The 27,617-nt window shown below is 44.9% G+C and overlaps 1 protein-coding gene across 1 annotated transcript in view; it reads right to left on the reverse strand.

Annotated features, from left to right (window-relative positions):
• The window catches only part of SPAG6 (sperm associated antigen 6), a 157,115-nt gene that overhangs the window by 46,769 nt on the left and 82,729 nt on the right, over window positions 1-27,617 (reverse strand). The window contains exons 8-9 of the mRNA XM_040352508.1: window positions 23,479-23,670; window positions 4,315-4,431 (exon numbers count right to left, since the gene is read on the reverse strand). Of these exons, the coding sequence (XP_040208442.1) occupies window positions 4,315-4,431; window positions 23,479-23,670 (309 nt within the window). The remainder of the gene's footprint in view (window positions 1-4,314; window positions 4,432-23,478; window positions 23,671-27,617) is intronic.

The following is a 27,617-nucleotide window of genomic DNA, read 5'->3' on the forward strand; positions in this document are numbered from 1 at the left end:
CCCTATCCCCTAATTTAGAAGGCACTATTGTATTTGGCGGGGATTCCAACATGGCCTTAGACCAAGGACTGGACAAAACTAAACCTCCTGGGTCCAGACTAATACGCCCAACGAGAGAAAGTCTTAAAATAGCCAGGCTTCTGCATGGCTTTGGCCTAGCGGACGCCTGGAGAGAACTCAACCCCTCTAAGAGAGACTACACCCACTTCTCCCACCCACAACTTACCTATGCTCGCATTGACCACATTCTTACACCTTCCACCATTTTACCGGCAGTATTGTCGGCATCCATACGGGACTCCGCTCTATCAGACCACTCCATAGTTTTTATTTCACTTAAGCTAGGCATCAGGGAGGGATCGCGTACGTTGTGGAGATTGAATGAGTCGCTACTTTCTGAGCCGGCCAGAGTCAAGGAGATAGGGGCAGCCCTATTGGATTACTTTAAGCTCAACGACACTGGGGAAGTCTCCGAAGAAACACTCTGGGCGGCCCACAAAGCCTTTATCAGGGGTAAGCTTATCCAGATCTCATCGCGTGTTAAAAAGGAAAGGTTAGCAGACATAGATAAATTAGAAAAGGAATATATTTCTCTTAAGGAACTGCATAAAAAGAATCCGACTGGGGTCCCGACTACCCTGCTTGATAATGCCAGACTGGCGCTGAACCTTGCCCTGACGACCCGTGCAGAAAAATCACTTAGATGGGGCGCACACAAATTCTTTACCAAAGCCGATAGAATAGGCTCCATGCTAGCATCTAAACTTTCCCCCAAAACCAAACTAATATCCATGCCTAAAATCAAAATAGGGGGGGATCCTCCCACGTCCAATCCCTCCAAAACTCTAGAGGCTTTTCACAGCTTCTATTCAAGCCTCTATGACTCTCATACACCGCCCTCGACGGATCTACATTCACAATTTTTTGATGGTCTCCCCATTCCTTCTCTTTCGAGGGCTCACAGGGATATAATGGAGTCCCCAATTACAGACGATGAGGTAAGGGAGGTGATCAAGGGTCTCCGCAAGGGGTCAGCTCCAGGACCGGACGGTCTTTCCATTCCTTATTATAAATCCTTTGTGGATATACTCACACCGCATATGGTCAAATTCTTTAACTCCAAAACCATGGGCAACCCTTTTGATCCCCAGATTAACACGGCTTTCATCACAGTTATACCCAAACCTGACAAAAACCCAGAAGATGTCCAAAATTACCGTCCAATTTCCCTTATCAACAACGACCTTAAGGTCCTAACTAAAATACTAGCCAACAGACTGGCGGGGTTTATTGGACAATATGTACACAGGAACCAAGTGGGGTTTATACCGGGCAGACAAGGCCCAGACCAAATTAGACGTGCAATAGATTTAATATCGATCCTACAAACCAATTGGACGGGAGGGACCCCCCAGAAGGGCTTTTTATTGTCATTGGACCTCCAGAAGGCCTTTGATTCTGTTTCCTGGCCCTACATTTTCAGTGTTCTTGAACGCTGGGGATTTGGGACCGGGTTTCTGGGTATTATCAGAGCCCTGTATGCACACCCGAGGGCGCTGGTTCGGATTAATGGTCATTACTCCAAACCAATAGAAATTAAGAGAGGCACTAGACAAGGCTGCCCTCTGTCGCCATTATTGTTTGCTATTGCAATAGAATCTCTTGCTATCGCCATACGACAGAATCCCAATATATTAGGAGTCAAATGTGGGGATCAGACCCATAAATGTGCCCTCTTTGCAGACGACATACTATTGTTCTTGACCTCTCCCATCTCCTCCCTCCCCAATCTATGTCGTACCCTGGACGACTTTTCTAAAATTTCGGGTCTCTCGGTCAATTACTCCAAATCGCAAGCACTAAATATATCCCTAAGTCCCCAAGAAGTTCAGGGCCTCCAACAGTCCTTCAAATTCACCTGGAGTGAGTCGAATATCAAATACCTTGGCGTCACCTTAGCAGCCAAGACCGAGGCTCTCTACAACCTTAATTTTCCCCCCATATACAAAAAACTAGAAACTGACCTGCTTACATGGTCTAAATTTAACCTATCCTGGATAGGTAGGATCAACTCGATCAAAATGACCCTGTTCCCTAAACGCCTTTATTTCTTTCGCTCCCTCCCTATCCCAATCAGAAGGAATCACTTAAAGTCCTTTCAAAGTAAACTGCTTAAGTTCGTTTGGGGCTCTTCGGGGTATCGTATACCTCAGGACACACTCTTTCGACACAAACGCAAAGGAGGGCTTGGACTTCCTGATCTTCACAGTTACTATCTCTCAGCTAGATTAGCACAGCTCTCATCTATATATGACAAACACAATATACCAGATTGGGTCAGCATAGAGGAACAGGCGGTTCCCACTACACCTCTGGACTGCCTTCTTTGGATCCCTAGCAAATCTCGCCCAGCTATCTTATCCCCAGTGTTGTCCCAATCCTTTGCCCTATGGGATCGCCTTAGACAAAACACCAGCCTTACCTCCTCTATCCGTCCTTTAGCCCATATTTTTAACAACCCTGATTTCCCTCCCGGATTACGATCTGAGGAATTTAGGTGGTGGATGGATAAGGGGCTGTATCGGATAGGACAGTATTTTACCTCTAGTGGTCCTATTTCCCTATCTTTCTGTATTCACACCCTGAAACTTCCTGAATCGGAGAAAGCCCGCTTTCAGCAGATTTCACAATTCCTGCATGCCATCTGGAAATCTAAGCCTCTACCCCCTAACTTTACCCCGTATGAGACCTGGTGCGGTCAAGCCGTGGAGCGGAGAGGCGGTATCTCGGTAATCTATACAACCCTCACTCACCCATCAACCAAAACATCCTATATGGAGGCTTGGGAGGCTGACTTTCAAATGAACATTAGCCAAGAATCTTGGCATAAAGCATTCTTTAGATCATTTCGAGGTATCCAGGGAACGTCCTTGATTGAGACAAGTGTTAAAGTCATCACTAGATGGTATCTCACACCCTCCAGATTAGCGGCCATGTATCCAGGTGGAGACCCAAATTGTTTCAGGGGTTGTCAGCTGAGAGGCACTATGGCACATATATGGTGGGAGTGCCCTAGGATCCGCGCCTTCTGGCGAATCATCTTCAACATGATTTTCAAAGTGACAGGGAGCCGGATTCCTAGGACGCCAGAAGTGGCTCTCCTGAATGCCCATATCCCTCTCCTGGCCAAACCCACTCAAAAATTACTGCACTTTATTCTGCTGGGGGCCAAAATTGCCATTGCAAAATCCTGGAAACAACCCAAGCCGTTGGTTTCGGTAGCCAAACAAAAAATTTCATGGGTCATGACCCAAGAAAAGTTATCCAGCATACTGGAGGACTCTTCTGAGAGGTTTCATGAAACTTGGGGCCCTTGGGCTGACTATATTGGTGTTCCTCTGGCACCCGCTGATGTCAAAGCTTGACTGCCGTCTAGATATAGGTTAGACACCTTAGCTCCCCACCCTTCCCTGCCCTCTATCCCTCTTCTTCTCTCTATTTCCTAATCTCTTTCCTTTATGTTGCTATCCCTTTGGTACAGGATCCTCTTGATTTTTTACCCAAGCGATCTTTACAGGGTTACGGTCGATGGTATTGACACTTTAATATCTTGTTAGACTCATTTATTTGTGGCATGTTTTGTGGGGGGAAGTACATGGTAGACCCTTCCTATCCCGCTGCAATCCCCCCGCCCATATTAGTGAGAGTAGTGGGGGGGGGAATGGCGAGGAGCGGGGGTCGGGGACCCTTCCCTTAGCACAGCAGGTTCCCAAGTGGGGTGCTGAGGGTCTGGACCCCGAGTTGCCCTCGAATCCGAGCCATAGTTTACTTGGATTGACCTTCTTAGGTCCTGAGGGTAGCAACTATTTCATCTTTATTTAGCCTACCGGGCAATCAATATTTCCTCTGCTCTTTCCCCCAGGAATTAAATTATTTTATTTTGTTGTATTTACTGTTTCAAGATTTATTAGCAGTCTGCTATGTATTGCTCCTAGGGGCCATATCTATTTTTGAAAAAGTATATATGATGTCTGTAATCCTATATGAAATATTAATAAAAACTTATTGAAAGAGAAAAAAAAAAAAAAATAGTCTTTCCCCTTCTACAGACAAGAAGAATAATGAGCACTTTGGGCATGTTAATACACTTATGGTGCTAGAACATTAAGCCCTTGGCACAAGCTGCAGAATTATTGGAAGAGGCAATCCTTTCATATACATTCTGGATCTCCTGTTTTATGCATTGCTACAGGAATGCTCAGCTGATAGGGCAGTAAAAAGTAGACAACAATCTATAGTTCTACTATATCTTACCTTACTGAACTGGCCAACCACGTGTTTCAGGATATTGGGTGGTGCATCATGGAGGAGAGGCTCAAGGGCTGGCAGATTGGTGCATTTCTGTAGGATGTTTTTTAGGGCTTTTTTTGCCTGTAAAGAAAAAGAGAGGTAAAGCTAGGGGACAGTTTGTTGAAAGATTTGTTGTGCATGAGGTCTTAAAATTACCCTTTTTCAGTAATACCTTTTTTTAAGTCACGTTACTGGAAAAATGTCTGTTAAAGGCTAAGTTCACTTTATTTTTCTAAATTCCAGCTCCCCATGTACCAATATAGCATTTTACAAAAATAAAACAGCTTTCCATTTATTCTACACACACTTACCTCACTGTCCTCATGGCTGTTTAACCACTTCCTGCCGGCCGTACGACTTTGTACGGCCACAGTGTGAATCCCAATTGCCTCCAGCCACTGGGGGGCGCGCGAGCGCTGTCGGCGCGCGCGTGCCCGCCGCATCACTGAGATGCCGATGCGCGTGCCTGGCGGCCGCGATGTCCGCCAGCCACCCGCGATCGACGGTTACACAGACAAGGACGTAGATCTGTGTAAAACACACAGATCCACGTCCTGTCAGGGAGAGGAGACCGATGCTGTGTCCCTTCTACATAGGGACACAGATCGGTCACCTCCCCCAGTCAGTCCCCTCCCCCTACAGTTAGAACATTCACTAGGCTACACATTCAACCCCTTCCTCGCCCCCTAGTATTAACCCCTTCCCTGCCAGTTACATTTATACAGTAATTAGTGCATATTTATAGCACTGATCGCTGTATAAATGTGAATGGTGCCAAAAATGTGTCAAAAGTGTCCGACGTGTCCGCCATAATGTCACAGTCCCAATAAAAATCGCAGATCGCCGCCATTACTAGTAAAATAATAATAATAAAAAAAAATTCTGTCCCCTATTTTGTAGGCGCTATTACTTTTGCGCAAACCAATCGCTTATTGCGATTTTTTTTTTTTTTTAACCAAAAATATGTAGAATACGTATGCAAATACCACCAAAAGAAAGCTCTATTTGTGGGATAAAAGGACATCAATTTTAATTTGAGCGAATAGAACTGAATTTTTTCAGTAATTTTAATTCAATCTTCCCATGGTTACTCTTCTATTTATACATTACTTTTTGATTATTTAGCCAGGTCACTGTGTGTCCTCTGTGACCACGCAGGACTTCCTCCTCTCTGGGACTTTGTTTGCTCTGACCTTTGACAGTGGTTAAACATATGGGATTACCTAGCGTTGTAAGCTTATCCTGGGACCTGCATGACAATACTATGGCATACGCCTGTTTATAATGATAACACTCATTGTTTGATACTCTGTTATCTTGTTACTTATTTTTTCTTTTGTTTCTGTATAATTTCATGAATTCTTTGATCAATATATATACCCCCTGATGAAGCTACCAGACGAAACATGTCGGGATAATATACGAATTTTACGTTTTTGCTGCAACTGTACATCTGTTTATATGACCACTTACTTTGTGAACCTCTGTATACTAATGGACAAACTGTCTATGTTCATGTTTTTAACTTTATACTCATTAAAATGTATTTAAATAAATGTTTTCTCATTATCATTTGTAAGCACTGTCAAAATCATTTGATCCATTTTGTTTTATTTTTGACACTTTTTTTTAGGTGAATGGGTAGGGGTACAATTTTCCCCTATACTGATTCAAATAGGGTGGGGTGCTGGGATCTGGGCCCCCCTTGTTAAAGGGAACCCATGCTGTTTTTTTATTTGGCTGGGGTTCCCCTTCAAGATCATCAAACGCACAAGTCGCCTCCCAAAGTCAGATCAGTTAGGACTGCAATCCGACTTCAGTGATATTTAATGGGCTGAAGTAGGATCAAAGTGCAGGGAGCATTTTCAAAGTTGGCTCAGCGGCCGCCCTGGAGATGTGTGAACCCGCTCCATTGAGAGCCGGTCACAATCTCCTGTCATGCGAATTGAATTCTAGGAAACCCAAATCCAAATGGCATAAGTGTGAGCCCAGCCTAAAGTTCACTTTTTAGAAACAAATAATAAAAGCACAGGAAGAATCAATGGAATACAATGGTGCTCCACAGTGCAGTGGTAGTTCATTGAGAACTACAAGCCTACAGTCGCAAAGGAAGTCAAACTTGTAGTTCATTCAAACACAAAGTTACCCATACTGCTGTCACGGGGAGTGCGGCATTGGGCAGTGGCTGAAGCATTGGGAACATGTTACATGTTCCACCCTAAAAACATATGGAATGTGTAACATGTTCCCAAAGGTGAACTTTTCCTTTAAAGCAGTATTAAACCCAAAACCAAAAATTTAATATATTGCAGCTTACCAATCATTAGATATGGCGTTTTTTTTTTTTTCCGACTTTTTCCTTCTGTTTATTCTACTTAAAGGAGTTGTAAAGTCAGAAGGTTTTTTATCTTAATGCATTCTATACAATAAAATACAAAGCCTTCTGTGTGCAGCAGCTACCCCAGCACAGCACCCCCTAATACTTACCTGAGCCCATCTCTCTCCAGCGATGTCCACGAGAATCTCGGCTGTCTGAGTCTTCCCCCCCCCCCACCGATTGGATGAGTCAAAGTCAGTCAGCCAATCGTGTCTAATTGGATACAGGGAGCTGTGACTCGGCTTGAGTGCCCCCATTGCAAGCTGGTTGCTGTGGGGGCACTCAACAGGAGGGAGGGACCAGGAGAGCCGAAGAGGGACCCGAGAAGAGGAGGATCCGGGCTGCTCTGTGCAAGTCTACTGCACAGAGCAGGTAAGTACAATATGTATTTATTTATTTAAAAAAAAAAATACTTTACAATCACTTTAAATATATTAACGTTTTAACAAAAGGAAGAAGTACACATACATTGCAAATACGGAAAATTATCTGATAAACAAGTGTACAAAATGTCCACCCTTGATAAAATACATTAAACTCCCCATCAAAACAATAAAGTACGACTTAGCTGAAAGACCATATAGAGGGGCTCTTATCGAACTGGAAAACTCCCAACTTAACAATATGCAATAAGAGGCTGGACTCTTATCTGCAAATACTTGTCAATTGGCAAAGCTTGCTTGGACCAAACTTTTAAATCTTCCAAGCCTTCAAGGGATGCGGCTCTAAATTTGATTTTCCAGTCTGCCAGTATTATCAGTACATAACAATATGATATCCATTAGTCTTTTGGCATCCTTATTTCATTCAGAAATAAACTTATATTAAAATGGCTTATGTCATACATTAGCTCATGCTATTGTTTCCTATGTACTGTCAATCTAGAGAGTATGTGTGATTAAAAGCATACCATTCTGAGAAATTTGATACACTATAGGTCAGTACAGTGAAATATATTGATATATATTTAGTATCTTCAGTTCAACCCAGGTAGCACAAGGAAACAGATGTTGTATAGAAGGGGGCAATTGGTGCACAGGTGAGGGCAATAACAGAACCATCCCCTGTATAGCTGAAATACTGAAACTGATTACCATGTGGCTCCCCCCTGCAGCAGCTAAAAGCTGACGGGAGAGGAGGGAAGCTGACAGCGCTGCAGGGGAAGGGAGGAGCCGCGGGGCAACAGGGGAATCAGTTTCACTATTTGCCACTATTTTTGTTTACAGGGTGAAGAACCTCTTTAAAGGGGTTGTAAAGGTTTTTTATTTTTTAAATAGGTTGCTTTAAGCTAGTGCATTGTTGGTTCACTTACCTTTTCCTTCGATTTCCCTTCTAAATGTTATTTTCCTTTGTCTGAATTTCTCACTTCCTGTTTCTCCTCAGTAAGCTTGCCCCCATCATCCAAGCCGTTCTGGCTGGGGGTTAGTCAGCGTGCTTTCCCCCTCCTTTGGGACTACATCCCTGCGGGGAGACCAGCCAGAACGGCTCAGATGATGGGGGCAAGCTTACTGAGGAGGAACAGGAAGTGAGAAATTCAGACAAATAAAAAATAGGATTTTTTGTACTCACAGTAAAATCCTTTTCTCTGAGTCTATGGACGGACACAGCTCCTTAAATCTTGACAAGTGGGTTATGTTCCCTGTTTACAGGAGAGGACTAGGCAGAAACATGTTAAATAGTTAAATACATGTTACATTAAGAGTTGAACAGCCCCGCCCAGGGGGCGGTCCCTCCAGACATAACCCTCCTCACTGCAGCATGCAGCCTCAGTTCGTAACAAGCAGTACAAACCTAAAAAGGAGGGGTGGGAGCTGTGTCCGTCCATGGACTCAGAGAAAAGGATTTTACGGTGAGTACAAAAAAATCCTATTTTCTCTTATTGTCCATGGACGAACACAGCTCCTTAAATCTTGACAAGTGGGACATCCCCAAACAGTGTAAAAAACGAAGGGTGGGAAATACATCAGAAAAAACATTTTTAATTTCACCCCAAAACAAGCAGAGCTCCTCAACGGAGGAGGTGCAACTTTAAACAGCCGCCTGCAAAAACTAGCGGCCGAAAGAAGCATCAGAAGATGCACTCACAGCAACCATGTAAATTCTGGAAAAAACGTGAACGGACGACCAAGTCGCCGCCTCGCATACCTGTGAGACCGACGCATGATGTCGGAAAAAAAAACAGGAAGCACCAATTGCCCTGGTCGAAAGTGCCGTGACCGGAAAGGGAGCCCGCCCCTTAAGAGCATAGGCCTGTATGACAACCTACCTGATCCACCGAGAAATGGTGGTCGACGAGACCGCCAGGCCCTTTTGTGGACCAGACACCGACACAAAAGAGAGTCAGAACTCCGAAACGGAGCCGTAGCAGGCTGGTACACCCGCGAAGCGTGTACTATGCCTAAAGTATGAAAGGCAACCTCCGTAGGATGCGACTGCCGAGGACAGAAGGATGGAAGAACAATGTCCTTATTCCTGTGAAAGGCCGAAACCACCTTCGGAAGTAGGGAAGGTCGCGGGTGCACCACCACCTAATCCTTATGGAGGATCAAGCAAGGTGGCTTGCAAGACAAGACCGCCAACTCAGAAACCCCTCTAACAGAGGTAAAAGCCACTAAAGGGGCCACCTTCCAAAAGGAAGGTTCCAGAAGAACCGAGAGCACCAGAGTCAAAACTCATGGGGGGAGAGATGGGCCAAGAGGGGAAAGTATATGACAAACCCCCTGCACAAACAAGGGACCCACCAGGGAACGGGCCGCAAAAAGGCCACTGAAAGAACACAGCCAAGGCTGAAATCTTCCCCCAAACGGTGCTTTAAGCAATTTTTAGATCCACTCCAAGCTGTAAAAACAGCAAGACCCTGGACACCGAGTACGTCCGTGGACGTCACTCCATCTCTTCGCACCAAGAGATGTAAGCCTGCCAGGCGCGACGGTAGATCCTCCGGAAGAAGACTACTGTGCCCTCAGCATTGTTGAGATGACCGAGTCTGACAGACCCCGGTCTCTTAAAGTCCGGCTTCCAATAGCCATGTTGAGCAAGTCAGTGACTGTACAACAGGATGAAAACATGGGACCTCGAGACAGAGGTACCTCCCGCCCTGGCAACCGTCAGGGTAGACGAACCAAGGACGTTGAGGCCAAGCTGGAGCGATTAGAAGCATCGGGATCTCCTAAGCCTCCACTCTGTGGAGCAGCCGAGGAAGCACTACAATGGTGGAACGGCAAAAAATTGCAGATACAGACCCAACAGGGCCACCAGCGCGACTGACGCGTCTGTACCAGATCACTAGACCTGGCCACTAGCTTTGACACCCTTGCGGTGGAGACGAGCGGCCAGGTGATCCATGCCCTGTGAGGGTCACCTGCAAGGGAGCCCAGCACAAAGACCAGACACCCTGGTCCAGCATCTGGCGACTCCAGTAGCCCGCCCGCTGGTGTACCTGAAGGTAGACCGAAGTCACTGCCGTGGCGTTGTCCGGCTGAAACCAGATCGGACGACCTTGCAACCTCCTCGACCACGAGGAGAAACATAGCCTGATCGCCTAAAATAGGACAAAGACCAGTAGACAGGGTCCACAGCACCTGGTGAACCCAGGCTGTCACCCACCCAGGCACTAGCCAGGCCCGACCCTGGGTAACTACCGAGACCAGACGAGAGCGGGCACATACAGGTAGGTGTGGCCGCAGATCCACACAAGCCCAGCGACTCAGACCCGACGGGACCCCCCAGGCCCACAACCCTTGAGGCTGGCATCCGTCGTAAATACCGACCACTGGTAGGAAGAAAAAACTTCCCGGACCGAAGAGTCGGGGATCTCTGTCACCAACTCAGAAAGACTCTGACTAGGTGGCACACCGGAATCTGATGATTTCAGAGACAATCGATTTTTAACACCTGGACAGTATTTCCCCTGGAAAACCTGAGTGTGGAACTGGGCACACAATACCGCCTCGAAGGAGGCTACCCACAGGCCCTGGACCAGCAGGTGCCAGGAGAGTAGACCGATTGCGTAATGCCAATACCTTCACCGCAGACTGAAGAGTCTGCAATTTCTCCAGGGGAAGAAGGACCATCGCCACTGAGGAGTCCGGATCAACCCTAGATACTCCAACCTAGCATGCCCAGGATTTGAACCCTGGGTTGCACACATGGAAGGCGGGCCTGCTGCCACTGAGCTACACCTTCTGGTGTTTAACATCCACACGAATCCTCGCTGTCTCAACAAAGTTAGGATAAGTGTGAGCTCCTAGCTGGAAACCCATGGTGCCGACGCCAGATCGACAGGGAGGGCCACAGGCTGACAGAGACCTTCTCTCACCATAAAGCACAGAAAGAACACTGTGATATGCGCAAAACGGGACATGCATGTATGCGTCCCTGATGTCCGAGGACGCCAGGACATTCCCCGGATGGAGCGCAGCTACCAAACGAATGGATTCCATGCGGAACTACCCAACGTTCACAAAGATGTTCAGGGCCTGAGGCCCCTAGAAAACCCCAAACCACTCGCCCTGCAGGAAAGGTAAAATTACCCCGCAGCTTAGCAAGTCCCACACTGCCCAAGGCAGACAGACGGGCTGGGAGAGGAAGACACGAGGAAAGAACTTTGTTCTGTGGATAGGAGGAAACCCTATCTAGTACTCCGAAGAGACCACCTCGCAGACCCACTGGTCGGAGAGCAGGAAGGTTTTACCGAATTGTGAACCTGCAAGCCACCCCCTTACCTAGAGACAATGAGGGAAGGCTACATACATTGGCAGGATTTGGGTGCCGGCGTGATCGCTTACGCACCCAGGGACGGATTAGACCCCCAGCTGGGCCTTTGACAGCCTGGGAGGGTTGCCCATAAATAATACACGCACATAGTGTGTATGAATATTATGTAGGTGTATGCACTCACCTTTGGAGGAGTACAGGGAGCGACAATGCAAGCTCCAGGCAGATTGGTATCAGCGTCCGATTCGAACCAATGACACACTTGCTGCCAAGTAATGGAGTTAACCACTACACCACCGTGTGCATAAAACCATTCTGAAACAGACCTATATGAGGCCCTGGACAAGATGGTCCGCTAGCCTAATAACTACGGGGGAGAGTCGCGCTCCTCCGCTGTCTGGTGCAAAATGCTCACTCCGTGAGTGACTGAGACCCCAGAGTAGCGGCCACAATAGGCCGCCAGTCAGACCCCAGCATGGAAGCATGGAAAGGGTCAAAACTTCGGATTTGCTATCAGTCAAAACCATACAATGGCGGGTCCCCGCAATAGGGAGAATGGTTACCTATACATGACACCTGGAGGGTCCACCACCGGAGAAGAAGCCCACCTCTTGAAGGGGCTCTCCTCAAAGGGGCACTGAACTGCCCGGCGGTGAGGGACTACAAAAGCCATCAGCGGCTTTTCTCATTCCGTATCTAAGAAATTATCAAAGAAGGAAAAAACCAAAACAGAGCGGTCTAAATTGTGAACCAAAAAAGACAGAGCCCTCGGCGGAAACCCAGCTGCACTAACCAGCTGAAGAGAGTCCCGTACAGCAGTGAGAAGCGCACCCATAATGCCTTATCCTGCACCGACCCAGGTATCTGGTCCATTGCTCCATTACAGAGCATTCCCCAGGGGATAACGGGGGAGGGGGCACTCTTTTTAACCCCCGCCCGTCCGCAGTCCAGGACCAATAATAAAGCCTCTGTGGGAATCCTAGGTGCTAAAACCTGCTGCCATCACCAGCATGTTGGGGAAGGACCCAGATACTGACTCCGTAGCTTAAGAACATTTATATAATGTGTATAACATGTAGGTGCATGCAGCACCTGTCCTTACAGATAAACTGAAGCTACACTGACTCCATTATTTAAGTAAAAAAAAACTCCCAGGGCCCAGTTCAGACTGAACAGAAAAACCCCACCACTCCTGCTGCGCTGACCAGGGAGGGGGGGGGGTCCAGGGGACTCACCGCACCGGAGAAGACGGCTCAGCGCCGCTGCCCGTGTCCCGTACACCTGCTGTGTGTGTGAGGAGAAAACCGTGAGGAAGCTGTAAGGTGCTGTGTGAGGAGAACGGCGCTGCGCGCCGTAGGAATCAACACTAGAGGCCGAGGACTCAGGCAAGATGGCCGCCGAGCGCAGCATATGGAGCTTGGCACGGCTACAGGAAAATGGCTGACCCCCATAATATGCTGTATCATGGCGCGGCTACAACAGCGCGCCAATGGGATTTTCAATAGAAACCGAAAATCCACAAAAAAGTGATGCCAGAGCCTAGAAAGGCTGCCCAGCACCCCAAAACGTCCAGAAAAGCGGACCCCCAGCAGCCATAGCCGCCGACTGTATCACTCGGCCCCGCCCCCCCCCCACCCCAAAAGCAATTGTAAAACAGCAGAGGGAAAAAAGGGAGCAGGGAAGGGAGGATACCCAAATCCCAGGAATGCTCAGCCGTACCACCCCCCCTAAGAGGGAGGGACTGTACTTACCCGTCCACGCGACGACTTACTGACGCATTTTAGACAGGCGTACAACCACAATGGAGGTAGCCGTCGGCCCGGTCCGCTGTGAGTGAGACAACACCACAGCCAAGTCATGCTCGGACCTTGGAGCAAAGCTCACTGGCCACCCCAGGAGTCATGGGGCATGTCGTGGCAGACTCAGCCTCTTTGCAAAGGTGTGCTCACGCTCGCTGGCCGAACTGAGAAGACTACAAGGATCTATAATATCCAGCCTGTAAATAATCCAAACATGTTATACTTACCTCCACTGTGCAGCTCGTTTTGCACAGAGTGTCACTGAACCGTGTCTTCTGGGGTCCCTCGGCGGCTGTCTCAGCTCCTCCTCGCAAAAGCTTTCTACCTTCATGCGAGCAAGCTTGCATGGTGGAAAGCTTTTGCGAGCACGTTCCCGTGATACAGCGGCGGCCATAGCCGCCGACTGTATCACTCGCCCCCCCCCCCACCCCGAAAGCAATTGTAAAACAGCAGAGGGAAAAAAGGGAGCAGGGAAGGGAGGATACCCAAACCCCAGGAATGCTCAGCCATACCACCCCCCTAAGAGGGAGGGACTGTACTTACCCGTCCACGCGACGACTTACTGACGCATTTTAGACAGGCGTACAACCGCAATGGAGGTAGCCGTCGGCCCGGTCCGCCGTGAGTGAGACAACACCACAGCCAAGTCATGTGCGGACCTTGAAGCAAAGCTCACTGGCCACCCCAGGAGTCATGGGGCATGTCGTGGCAGACTCAGCCTCTTTGCAAAGGTGTGCTCACGCCCGCTGGCCGAACTGAGAAGACTACAAGGATCTATAATATCCAGCCTGTCTCTCAGCCAACAGTTGATAGAAGTCAAAAAGACAAAATAAAAATAAAATAAAATCTTTTCCTCAGGGAGCTGGGCCCAAAGGGAGCCATACGTCCTTCTCCTTTGCTAGGCAGAACGAAACTGAGGCTGCATGCTGCAGTGAGGAGGGTTATGTCTGGAGGGACCGCCCCCTGGGCGGGGCTGTTCAACTCTGTTAATGTAACATGTATTTAACTATTTAACATGTTTCTGCCTAGTCCTCTCCTGTAAACAGGGAACATAACCCACTTGTCAAGATTTAAGGAGCTGTGTCCGTCCATGGACGATAAGAGAAAAAACATTTAGAAGGGAAATTGAAGGAAAAGGTCAGTGAACCAACAATGCACTAGCTTAAAGCAACCTATTTAGAAAATAAAAAACAAACCTTTACATCCCCTTTAAAGGAACACTAAAGGCAAATTATTTTTTTTTAAATAACAAACATGTTATAGCAAAAAACAAAAGAACAAAAGCTGGACAGCCGCACTCCAAAATTTTCTTTAAAAGAGATGTCTTTATTTTCAACTGTGCATACAGTCACTGCAAGCCCACAAAAATCAGTATGGCCAACGTTTCGCACTGGCGTCAGTGCTTAGTCATGGCTCAGCCATGACTAAGCACTGACGCCAGTGCGAAACGTTGGTCATACAGATTTTTGTGGGCTTGCAGTGACTGTATGCACAGTTGAAAATAAAGACATCTCTTTTAAAGAAAATTTTGGAGTGCGGCTGTCCAGCTTTTGTTCTTTTGTTTTTTGCCATTACCGCATTGCTAGCACCCTGGTGGTTCAACAACCCCTGATCATCACGAGGCTCACCTGGAGCGGTGAGAATTCTGTCTGTGAACAAACATGTTATACTTACCTCCACTGTGCAGCTCGTTTTGCACAGAGTGTCACCGAACCGTGTCTTCTGGGGTCCCTCTGCGGCTGTCTTAGCTCCTCCTCGCAAAAGCTTTCTACCTTCATGCGAGCGAGCTTGCATGTGGAAAGCTTTTGCGAGCGCGTTCCCGCGATACAGCGGCGGCCACAGCCGCCGACTGTATCACTCGGCCCCGCCCCCCAGCGCGCCGCGTCATCCGCTGTGATCGACAATGGCTGCGCTGCTATCAATCCGCCCAGCCTAGCCAATTAACGGCCAGGCTGGGAACCCAAGAACATCACATGGACGCGCCCGGGAATTTCGAACAGTCAGGTATGTAAAACGGGGGCTCGGGGAAGGGGGGGGGGGGCATTACCATCGGATGTTTTTTCACCTTAATGCATAGGATGCATTAAGGTGAAAAACATTTACCTTTACCCCTTTAAGGTATTGTTTGTATCAGCCACGTAAATATGGAATTTTGTTATATTGTAGCAGCACTATAGCTAATAGTTTGTAACATCGATAGAATAACACTTCCACCAGAAATGATAATGGGCCATTGCCCTCCATGTATTGGTGTCTTGTGTGAATGAAGCTGTAGTGATCTAGCATTCATCTCTCCCCCTTGTGTGCTCTCAGAGTGGTTATATTAGTGGATTCCTTCCAATCTTGCTGTCTGTTTAGCATTTGAACACATGGCTTTTCAAGCTTTACCTCCCTCAGTACACACCTGGATCTAATTCTTTACACATCACTAGTAATTTTGGTGGTCTCTGCTGCATTCCTTGTGGAAACATGCCCACCTCATTAAACAACCACTTTATTTGTCAAAATTCAGAGCAGTTGTGTCTATCCAGAGCTAGAATAACAGCATGTTCTAGATTATGTTTAGTAATATTAGCAAAGCCATGTGGGAAATGCAGTCCATTGCCAGCTTGTCCAACCTAAACTGACAGCACGCCGATTTTTTTATATTTTTTTGCTGGTCTTAGGACCCTGATATAGGTGAGATTTGAATCGCTTTATCTCCACAGTGCTGTAAGATTTTTGCAATTATGTAAACATGTGCCTGAATGGATTAAATACTTTTATAGGGTCAAATATGCTTCCACATATATTTATACAGTCTAGATCAGCCTTTTTATTTTAGATGAACCCTGCTTAATTATTATATCTGAAGCTCACAGTATTTGAAAATGTTCAGTAAGTTGTAAATATAACAACATATTACCGAAGTCCACCTCCCATGATCCATCCCCCTGGGCTCCACCATCAAGGTGCATGCACAGAGGGTGTGTTTGTGAGCAAAGCCAGGCATGGTTATCTGGAGACAAACAGCACAGAGGCAAAATGAAAGCGGTGACATTGTTAGCCCACGTGCGACAGATACAGTGGCTGCAGAGATGGCAATGGTTCTGTGATTTTAATGGGACAAGCAAAGCATTGTCACCCTATCCAGGAAAGTGGTTATTCAATAGGGGCATTTAGAAAAAAAGGGCAGACTTGGGGTCCATTCACACTAGGATGCAGTGCGGGAAAGCCGCCCTCCCTTGCGGCTTTCCCGCACCACATTCCAATCGCACTGCACTTACTATCTGCTGCGGGTGTCAGTGCAGTGCAAAACGCAGGTCGCAAACACAGTGTGTTTGTCCACACAGGATTGCATGGTACAAAAGTAGATGTGGTTGCGCATGCGTTTCAAAAAAATGGTAGCACACATGTGGGCCTGCTCCCAAGTCAGCCCGTCTTTATTTATTAGAGAGAGAGAATGTCATCAGCACACCAGGAATTTCCAAAAATGAGTCCAAAGCTTTATTCAGCAATCAAATTATGGCAGAAGCAGCGTTTTGGAGCTTGCAGGACCCCTTCACCAGGCATGTGACCTGGGTCCTGCGAGATTCCAAAACCCTGCTTCTGCTATAATGATGTGATTGCCAAAAAAGCTTTGTACCCATCTCGCTGTAAATGATAAAGACAAGGCAGCTTGGGAGCGGGCCCGCATGAGTGCCACCATAGAAAGCAGCTTTCTATGAGGGTACTTGTTGGAGAGGTGGAGCCAGGAGTGCTGGCGGGAGACTCAAGAAGAGGAAGATTGGGGCTGCTCTGTGCAATAACATTGCACAGAGCAGGTAAGTGTAACATGTTTATTATTTTAATTAAAACATAGAAGCTTTAATACTACTTTAACTGACTTAAATCATTGCAGCACCCACTTACATACGCAGCCATTTCTGCAGGAACGTGTGCGTTGGAAATAGTGCATTGGAATCTGTCTGCTTCTGCTGACACAAATAGGGTTGCTTGGCCCATCCCTCTGCTCCCTCGTCACATAATTTGATTGACAGCAATGCAATGGCTCCCACTGCTATCAATCTGCTCTGTGAGAAGAGAGAGAGTCGCTGCACATCACTGGATCGAGATCATGCTCAGGTAAGTATAAGGCAGGACTGGGGGAATTCTCTGGCACAGAAGGTTTTTTATCTTAATGCATAGAGTGCATTAAAGTGGATGTAAACCCGAGTCATGAAATTTGAGCTGGGCACATATATCTGCAGTGTTTTATTATCTCTTTTCAAAGCACTATGTCCCATAGCTTCTGCTGCTCCATTCTTATTTTATTAGCCTGATAACCTATGACAATTTCTCCATCACCTGAGATAAAAGCAGCCAGAGTTTTGTGATGGGGAGGACGCTATAAACAGATTAGCAGAGTGCTAAACTATTCAAGGAACATATCTGAAAGTCTCTACCTATGAGGAGAGGGGGTGTGTTCCTTTCCTCCAATCGGCTGTTTGCCCAGGCTTCACTGCAGTGCTGAACAGGAAGAGAAAATCTCCTAATATGATCTGAAGACAGCAGATATAAAAGAAAAACTTATGTAGGGAGATTTGTTCCATCCCTGTGCATCATCTGAGGCTGTTCACTTCACTGGGTATATATGAGGGTTTACATCTACTTTAAAGTAAAAAACCTTCAGCCTTTACAATAATTTTAAACTGCTATTTTTTTTGCACCTTGGGAGAAAACCAGGATTATGTACTAGGAATAAACAAACAAATTCAGAAAAAGAACACACAAACTCCATGCAGATAAAGCTAATGCTAAATGATTTGATGTACTTCATATGTATAAACAAGAAAATAAAAATGTGTTATCTGCTGTATGCCATCAGAGGTTTCTTCTAATTTTGTAAACTGCAATAGAAAAATGAATTTGTCCCCTATTGGCAGTATAGATGCAGCCCAGGGGTGTTGTAAAAGCCTTGCTAAACTGACTGCATTGGATAATAAGTATGTGTAAAAGATGAGAGAAAGGTCTTTCTGATTTAAAGCTGCGCTCCCCACACAATTAAATTGCCCTCTTGACATTCATAAACATTCATATCTGAGTAATCATGTTAAATAGTGTGAAAATCAGTATAAATGCTTTAAAATGCATATTCATTAAACGCAAATTCCTATAATGGATTGCAGATATTGGAAAAGAGGAATTGTGTCATTCTGTGAGGAAGGTCCTGATCTTTTGCTTCAGGCCGGGTTCACACCTATGCGAATTGAATGCGCGTTTCTTCGCATTTAATTTGCATAGCAGGAGAATGTGACTGGCTCCCTATGGAGCTGGTTCACATATCTCCTCAGCGGGTCCGGTGCGGTGTGCTGGAAAAACGTGTGCCATTTTTGGTGCATTTTAGGTTTGATTTCAGCCCAAAATTCAGGCTGAAATCAGACCTGAACCGGTGAACCAGCACACACTGGACCCCTGCTGTGCGTCGATTGCGGCGGCGGTGTGAACCCGGCCTCAGTCTTCTGAGTACATCTCCCAGTATGCCCTGTTTATAACATCAGATGAGATTGAAGATGTGGGTGATCACGTGGGCTGGCATTTGGGTGGTGATGGTGCAATGATGACTAATGACACAGGAGTTATTTACATTTTTCATTGGCACAGCACTGCAAGGGTGTATTGACCAGCTGCAGAAGATGAACCTATATTATACAGGTGGTTCTCAAAAAATTAGCATATTGTGATAAAGTTCATTATTTTCTGTAATGTACTGATAAACATTAGACTTTCATATATTTTAGATTCATTACACACAACTGAAGTAGTTCAAGCCTTTTTATTGTTTTAATATTGATGATTTTGGCATACAGCTCATGAAAACCCAAAATTCCTATCTCAAAAAATTAGCATATTTCATCCGACCAATAAAAGAAAAGTGTTTTTAATTTAAAAAAAGTCAACCTTCAAATAATTATGTTCAGTTATGCACTCAATACTTGGTCGGGAATCCTTTTGCAGAAATGACTGCTTCAATGCGGCGTGGCATGGAGGCAATCAGCCTGTGGCACTGCTGAGGTGTTATGGAGGCCCAGGATGCTTCGGTAGCGGCCTTAAGCTCATCCAGAGTGCTGGGTCTTGCGTCTCTCATCTTTCTCTTCCCAATATCCCACAGATTCTCTATGGGGTTCAGGTCAGGAGAGTTGGCAGTCCAATTGAGCACAGTAATACCATGGTCAGTAAACCATTTACCAGTGGTTTTGGCACTGTGAGCAGGTGCCAGGTTGTGCTGAAAAATGAAATCTTCATCTCCATAAAGCTTTTCAGCAGATGGAAGCATGAAGTGCTCCAAAATCTCCTGATAGCTAGCTGCATTCACCCTGCCCTTGATAAAACACAGTGGACCAACACCAGCAGCTGACATGGCAGACCATCACTGACTGTGGGTACTTGACACTGGACTTCAGGCATTTTGGCATTTCCCTCTCCCCAGTCTTCCTCCAGACTCTGGCACCTTGATTACCGAATGACATTCAAAATTTGCTTTCATCCGAAAAAAGTACTTTGGACCACTGAGCAACAGTCCAGTGTTGCTTCTATGTAGCCCAAGTCAGGCGCTTCTGCCGCTGTTTCTGGTTCAAAAGTGGCTTGACCTGGGGAATGCGGCACCTGTAGCCCATGTCCTGCACACGCCTGTACACGGTGGCTCTGGATGTTTCTACTCCAGACTCAGTCCACTGCTTCCGCAGGTCCCCCAAGGTCTGGAATCGGTCCTTCTCCACAATCTTCCTCAGGGTCCGGTCACCTCTTCTCGTTGTGCAGCGTTTTCTGCCACACTTTTTCCTTCCCACAGACTTCCCACTGAGGTGCCTTGATACAGCACTCTGGGAACAGCCTATTCGTTCAGAAATTTCTTTCTGTGTCTTACCCTCTTGCTTGAGGGTGTCAATGATGGCCTTCTGGACAGCAGTCAGGTCGGCAGTCTTACCCATGATTGCGGTTTGGAGTAATGAACCAGGCTGGGAGTTTTTAAAAGCCTCAGGAATCTTTTGCAGGTGTTTAGAGTTAATTAGTTGATTCAGATGATTAGGTTAAGAGCTTGTTTAGAGAACCTTTTCATGATATGCTAATTTTTTGAGATAGGAATTTTGGGTTTTCATGAGCTGTATGCCAAAATCATCAATATTAAAACAATAAAAAGGCTTGAACTACTTCAGTTGTGTGTAATGAATCTAAAATATATGAAAGTCTAATGTTTATCAGTACATTACAGAAAATAATGAACTTTATCACAATATGCTAATTTTTTGAGAACCACCTGTATAGCACTGCTGTGAAAGCTCCATTAGACTCACCTCAAATGCTTAACTTCTGCAAACTTGGATCCCACATGAAGGTGAAAAGACAAACTGCCTGTGGAACTTTCGTTAAGCCATAGGTTGCTACAAGGAGGTAAATTACCTCTGGATTCATAGCCCACTGTAACTCCATTACTGGTGTCATATAAGGGAGCAGGAATTGAGCAGTATGGATAACCATTACAGTCCTTCTCATCAAGCTTGCAGGAGCAAGCAGTGGGAAAAGATTCAGCTTTTTTTAAGATTATGAGCAATGTATAAGAAACAAGGTGGGTTCACTTCTTGGAGGGGTCTAGGCTTGAAGAGTCCATCATATGTGGGGTCACTTCTGAGTGTGCAAAGAGAATCGTCACCGAAATTTAAAGATCTCCTAGTTCGTATTGTGTCCTGAGCAAGACGCCATAATTTATTGGCATGTGATAGATTGGGTCTGTGGACCAATAAGATGACAATTGATTTTTCCTAGTTTTTAAAACGTAGCTATAGCAATAGGCCTCCACATGAATTTTGTAACATAACTAGAACGTTGATTTTTGTAATAAACTGTTGGGCATACAAATTGGTTTTTCAGCAATTACATTTAAAAGCTCATCAATGAAAAATAGATTGTATGGTAACAATTGTATGGCAGCAAAACGTTCTGTTTATGCCATATTGGGCTGTAAACAAGGAGATGACTGGTGCTTCAAACTAAGGATGTTTTTACAAAGGCCTTTCAAGGGCGTCAGAAAAAATTAACATGGGCTCTCCAAGAAAGTGTTGGTCTACCACTTTGTGGCTGGTGTTGCCACACCGCAATGCTGGGGCTTGCTATTTCACTTGAATAAACCACATTGATAGTGCTTGGAGGCTCAGTACATATGGCTGTTTTCGCAAGGACTGCTTCATCTTCAGAACCAAATATGTCTGCTCAAATGTTACTGATTTCTCAGAGGATAGTGGAAATGATTGACTCGGCAAAAGCATGATCAGGGGAATATGCTGGGGTCATTACAGGCAACAGGCAGAGACATAGACTGTGCACTTTACACTAGAGCTTAGTAAATGAGCAGAAGCTTCTTTACACATGATTGGGTATTCTTTGCCAAATGAAGCTTTACCTCATTTACTAAGCTCTGGAGCAACTTCAAAGAGCACAGTATATTTGCCTTTAGTAAATCATCCCCACTGTGTGCAACATAAAAAATTGCACCTGCCACTATTTTATTCTCCAGCATCTCTGCTTTTAGTAAATATGCAATTGTCTGGGTGTTTCAAGTCATTTCTAGCAAAAAATAAATAAAAATATGCAGCTTTTCAAAATCCGTAGACAAGTGGTTAAAGTGGATTTTAACCCAAGAACTAAAATTTAACATACTGTAGCCTACCAACCCTTTTCAGGCTTTTTCCCTTTATTTTCACACTTCCTAGGGTGATAATGATTATTTAGGCTGGGTTCATATACTGTATATGTGAGTTGGATGCATTTTTAACAGCATCTAATTCACATAACATGTGAATGTGACCGACTTTCAATGGAGCCAGTTCACACATATTCGGGACGGCCACGGTGCAGTTTTGAAAAGGGTCCTCTGCACTTCTGGATCCGGTTAAGGTGTGAATTCAAGCAAATATTTGCACTTGAATCGCACCTGAATGGCTGAATAGAAACGCACCGGACTCAGAACTGCAAACCACAGCTGGACATGTGTATATGTGTACTGTATCCATGGAGGAGCAGCATTATTACCATAGGTGGAACAGTTTGGATCACGCTTTATTGGGGCTTTTTCACCTTCCTCTGGACCATGGGTGCTCAACCTGTGGCTCTCCAGCTGTTGCAAAACTACAATTCCCATAATGCCTCAGCCTTTGGGAGACATGCTTGTACCTGTCAGCGGCTTGCAATGCCTCATGGGAATTGTAGTTCCGCAACAGCTGGAGAGCCACAGGTTGAGCACCCATGCTCTGGACCAACTGTGGGTAAAAGATTGTGCATATGGAGGTTTCCTATATTTTTTTCTGTTGGTTGAACTAGATGGACTTTAAAGCGGTAGTTCACCCCCCCCCCGACCCATTTTACCATCGAGACAGGCATTGTAGCGCGAGCTACAGTATGCCTGTCCCGATTTTTTTTAACCCCGTACTCACCTTGTAGTCGTCCATCGTAGATTCCGGCTCCCGCGGGGAATGGGCGTGCCTATGGAGAGGGAGGATGATTGACGGCCGGCCCTGGCACGTCACTCTCCCCGAAGACAGCCGGAGTAGGTCTCGGCTCTTCACGGCGCCTGCGCACAGGCTATGCGCACGCGTCGTGAAGACCGAGCCTATTTCGGCTATTTCCGGAGAAGCGTGACGCGCCAGAGCCGGCCGTCAATCATCCTCCGTCTCCATAGGCACGCCCATTCCCCGGAATCTTCGATGGACGACTACAAGGTGAGTACGGCGGTAAAAAAATCGTGACAGGCATACTGTAGCTCGCGCTACAATGCCTGATTTTAAGGTAAAATTAAAAAAAATGTTTTTTTTCCTGTCGATAGGGTGAACCCCCGCTTTAACATTTACTTTAACTATGGACTGGGCAGTGCTTATAACATTGCTTATGATTCAAGCCCTGTAGCGTGGCAGTTATGATTTGATACATTCATGACCCCTAATAAATTCTAAAATATTTTTTTTTTTATTATTTTCTTACTATTACTATTATTGGCCTAGCCTATGTTGGAGGTTTCTAAGTGATCCATTTTACCCTTATGAATAAAATGCAGAATAAAAGATTAAGAGTAACAATAAAAAAACATTACCTTTAAAATGTAAAATCTTAAACATTTTCATATAGTAAGTAGAAAAAGTAATGAATAATGACAATAGCTGGTTTAACTAGATGTGACCATTTTACAGTGAGTGGCATAATTAAAAGAAAGCAAGTGGAGATGTACAGTACCTTGACTTGAAGATCCTCTGAGCTTTCGGTGTCCATGTATAGAGACAGCAGCTTTGGCAACACATTTGCTACAGCTACAGCACGTGCGTGCTCTGGAGTGTGTCTTCCAATTTGGCCAAGGGACCAGGCAGCAGCTGCCTTGATGTGATCTTCGGCTTCCTCTGACAGGCAGATGGCTAATTGAGGGACCCCCTGCAAGGTTCAACACAAAAGTCCAAACTGAGAAGCAATGCATAGCAAGTAATCTCCCAGATAACACAAACCATTAGATAGAAATCATGCCTTTTGTGTCCTCTCTGTCTTAGCAATTCATAAGAGGAGAGGAAACCATTTCACCTATGCAATTATCTGGTCTCCATTAATAACCTCTCCATAACTAGCCAGCCTAGGTAGCCACAAAGGGTTAAACACTGGTGGCCAATTATAGATTAAAATAATGATGTCCTTTTATACAGTTGCCCAGCAATATTGTCGCATTAAGGTTTTTCTTGGAGGCAGAGAGATGAAAATACTACAGGACTTGAGTTGAGATGAGGCTGATGTTTCATCCTATTACAAGGACAATTTGGGCAATTATCGGCAGTTACCTGTAGAAACCAATCAGACATTTTAGAGCAGCCAAAATGAAAGACAAAATCTTCTAATGAAAAGAGGTTTTTGATTGGCTGCTATGGACTTAATTTGTGTTGTTTTCCTGACTTAATAATAGCCTTTCCCTACTTTAAGCTACTTTCAAATAAAAAAATAATGAAATGAAGAAAGCTGCTACTAGATAAAGATTATAAAATCCAGAAAAGTAAAAATGGCGGAAATATGTTTGTTCAACAAGAAAGCATTTATCCTTATAATACAATCAATTCCACAAGTCTTTAATTCATACCAAAGATTACTCAGCCCAAAACTTCAAACAATACGTAGAAAATTGTACATATGACAAATAACTCTAAGGCCCCTTTCACATTAAGGCGGTTTTCATGCGGTACAGCGCTAAAAATAGCGCTGCTATACCGCATGAAAAAACCTGCCCTGTAGTGTTCAATGTGAAAGCCAGAAGGCTTTCACATTGAAGCGGTGCGCTAGCAGGAGTGCTCCAAAAGTCCTGCTAGCCGCATCTTTACCGCTGTATAGGAGCAGTGTGTTCACCGATCCTATACCGCGCCTTCCCATTGAAATCAATGGGAAAGCGCGGTAATACCGCGGTATTAACCCTTTTTCGGCCGATAGCGGGGTTAAAACATCACCGCTAGCGCCCAAATATAGTGGTAAATACGACGGTATAGCCGCGCTACAAATATCGCGGCTATACCGTCACCGCGGCTCCACGCCTCAATGTGAAAGAGGCTTAAAACATTAGGTTTTATTTTATTTCTTTTAATTAACATTTAATAAGTCCATTCCCTTTCTTTTACACACTGCTTTATAGTACACAACCATTAACCTCCCTGGCGGTATGATTAATTCAGATTTTAGGTGCTGAAAGCGGTACAATTGCTTTGCATGGAAATTTGGCGTTTTATATTGTAGGCCTGTAATTCTTAGGAATAACTCACTTAAATCTGTCCAAACAAGAGTCTAGTAGACATCCCGTGTATGATAACGTTTGAAACACAAAATCATAAATTATAATACAAAAAATAAATAATTATAACAAATAATATAATAATAATAAAAATTATTACTTTTAATTTTTTGATGACGAATTTCCCCGCAAATCACTATCGCTCAATTCTGCAAGTGATTATAATTTATTATCGCTGTTTTTTAGCTGGTCTAAAACCACTTTTGACATAAAGGGACACTTTTTGGTTGCTATGGACAATCTCCAGTTTCCAGGCAGAAAGAACAGTTTTTATTATATAAAAGTACATGTAGGACACTGGGCAGACCACTATGGACAAATGGGTGTGTGTATTTTTTACATACAGTACTGTAATCTATAAGATTACAGTATACTGTATGTATTGTGTTTATTTACTTTTTTAAATTTGACACCGATCTCCGCCCCGTGCATTGTAACGTTGCAGGGAACGGAGCTTGGCGGCACTCGAGACTGTGAATCGGGCGAAGAGGACACCACTCGATCACACAGTGGGGAGGCATCGCAGGATCCAGGGACAAGGTAAGTAACGTGTGCCTGTGGACTCTACGGGGTGGTCCTGAGTCAGACTCAGGGTTACCGCTTTTGGTCCTGAAATTCCACCCCGAGCCAGACTCGGGAATACTGCCAAGGGGGTTAATGTATTAAAAAGTGTTGTATAACTCCAGCCATACCTTCACTAACTTCGATTTCATTGCACACTGTGAAATTCTCAGTGTTCATTAGAAGCTATAGCACATCATGGAGAGCCTGCTATTTTGCATGTTCGTGTTACCCAGGGTATTGTTAATCTGATCTTATCCACAAAACTCAACATGGATTTATTACCTAAGGTAGTTTGCATGGAAATCCAGCTGGCCAAGGAACGCCTATGCCTCAACACTCATCCATCAATATATTTTATTTGCATAACTCTTTCTAAGACCCCTTTCATAATGATGGACCAATCGGGTCCACCTGTCAGTTTTTCAGGTGGACCTGATCGGACCATCCATAGCTCTCTATGGAGCGGGCATCCAATCCTGGCCGCTAAAAACAGATGGATGGGGATCTGTTCCCTATCCGTCTGGCCAATCAGATCAGATGACAGTCTGATGGAAATGGACAGGAAGTCCGTTTCCATCCAACCCCCCATAGAGAACAGCGGGCTGTGTCCTATGCTATACAGAGTGGACACAGACCTGCCATCCGCCTGCTCAGCGGGGATCAGTGGAGAGATTCCCCGCTGAGTAGGCGGATAAGCTTGACCAAGTCCGCCCCATCTGAAAAGAGCCTCATGACTTGTACACACGATCGGAATTTCCGTTGGGATAAACTCAGATGGATTTTACCAACGGAATTCCGTTCAAGCTGTCTTGCATACACACTGTCACACCAAATTCCGACCATTAAGAACGCAGTGACGTAAAACACTATGACGAGAAAAATTAGGTTCAATGCGTCCGAGCATGTGTCGACTTGATTCTGAGCATGCATGTTTTTTTCTCCGTCTGAGTTCCATACAGACGAATGGAATTTCCGATAGAAATTTTTTCCATTGGAAATGTTTTTTCTCTTTCTAAGTCCGTCAGAATTTCCGAAGGAAAAACTCTGATGGGGCACACACACGGTTGGAATATCCGATGAAAAAATTCCATCTGACTTTTTTCTTCCGAAATTCCGAAGGTGTGTACGAGGCATAAGAGTCAGCCCACTGCTTGCATCAGGGCTGAGGTCCTTTGAGAGGAGTACTGAGACAGGGATCTATGATGATTTCAGGAAGCTATGTACATCACCCAGCTGGCCTCTCCTACCAGCCATGGTGCCTGCAATGCAGAGAAAAGCACACAGTGATGACTATACTGGATCTAAAATAAGATATGTAATGGAAACAAAGGTTTTGCTGAAAACTTTAATCTGCATGTTAATTTTAGGAACCAACAAAGGCAAAATATAAGAAGATTAAACTTCATCTTCAAATACCAGCAATGGTAGAAGGGTAAAAAAAAGTAATAACCACGGCTACTATTGGTATCAATTATTGTGATTATGTATTAATATTATTATTCAAAAAGAAAAAAAAAAGAAAATATTTAGTATTATCCATGTGATCTGTATTTAGCTATTATAACATATGATTAACTGTACAAAACACAAACAACCAATATAATAAAAATCTGTACATATTAGGAAAAAAGGAAAACATGGAACCCTACATGATTAATGTACATCTGACAATATAGACAGTTTTAAAATTTATGCAAGAAATTTCAAGTAAAAAGAAGGCCAGTGCCAAGTTGTGTCCTCTTGTTTGGATGCCAAATAAAAATTGGATTCTGATTCAAGTAGTACAAGTGTTTGATTCTCTTCACTCGAAATAATGAGTAAATTACTTGTGATTATAAATTGGCATAACGGTGTTCAAACCACACATGTGAGGTATTGCCGCGATTGGTAGAGCGAGAGCAATAATTCTAGCCCTAGACCTCCTCTGTAACTCAAAACATGCAATCTGTAGAATTTTTTAAACGTCGCCTATAGAGATTTTAAAGGATAAAAGTTT

The sequence above is a fragment of the Rana temporaria genome, chromosome 5, assembly GCF_905171775.1.
Source record: "Rana temporaria chromosome 5, aRanTem1.1, whole genome shotgun sequence".
In the NCBI taxonomy this organism is placed as follows: Eukaryota; Metazoa; Chordata; class Amphibia; order Anura; family Ranidae; genus Rana; species Rana temporaria.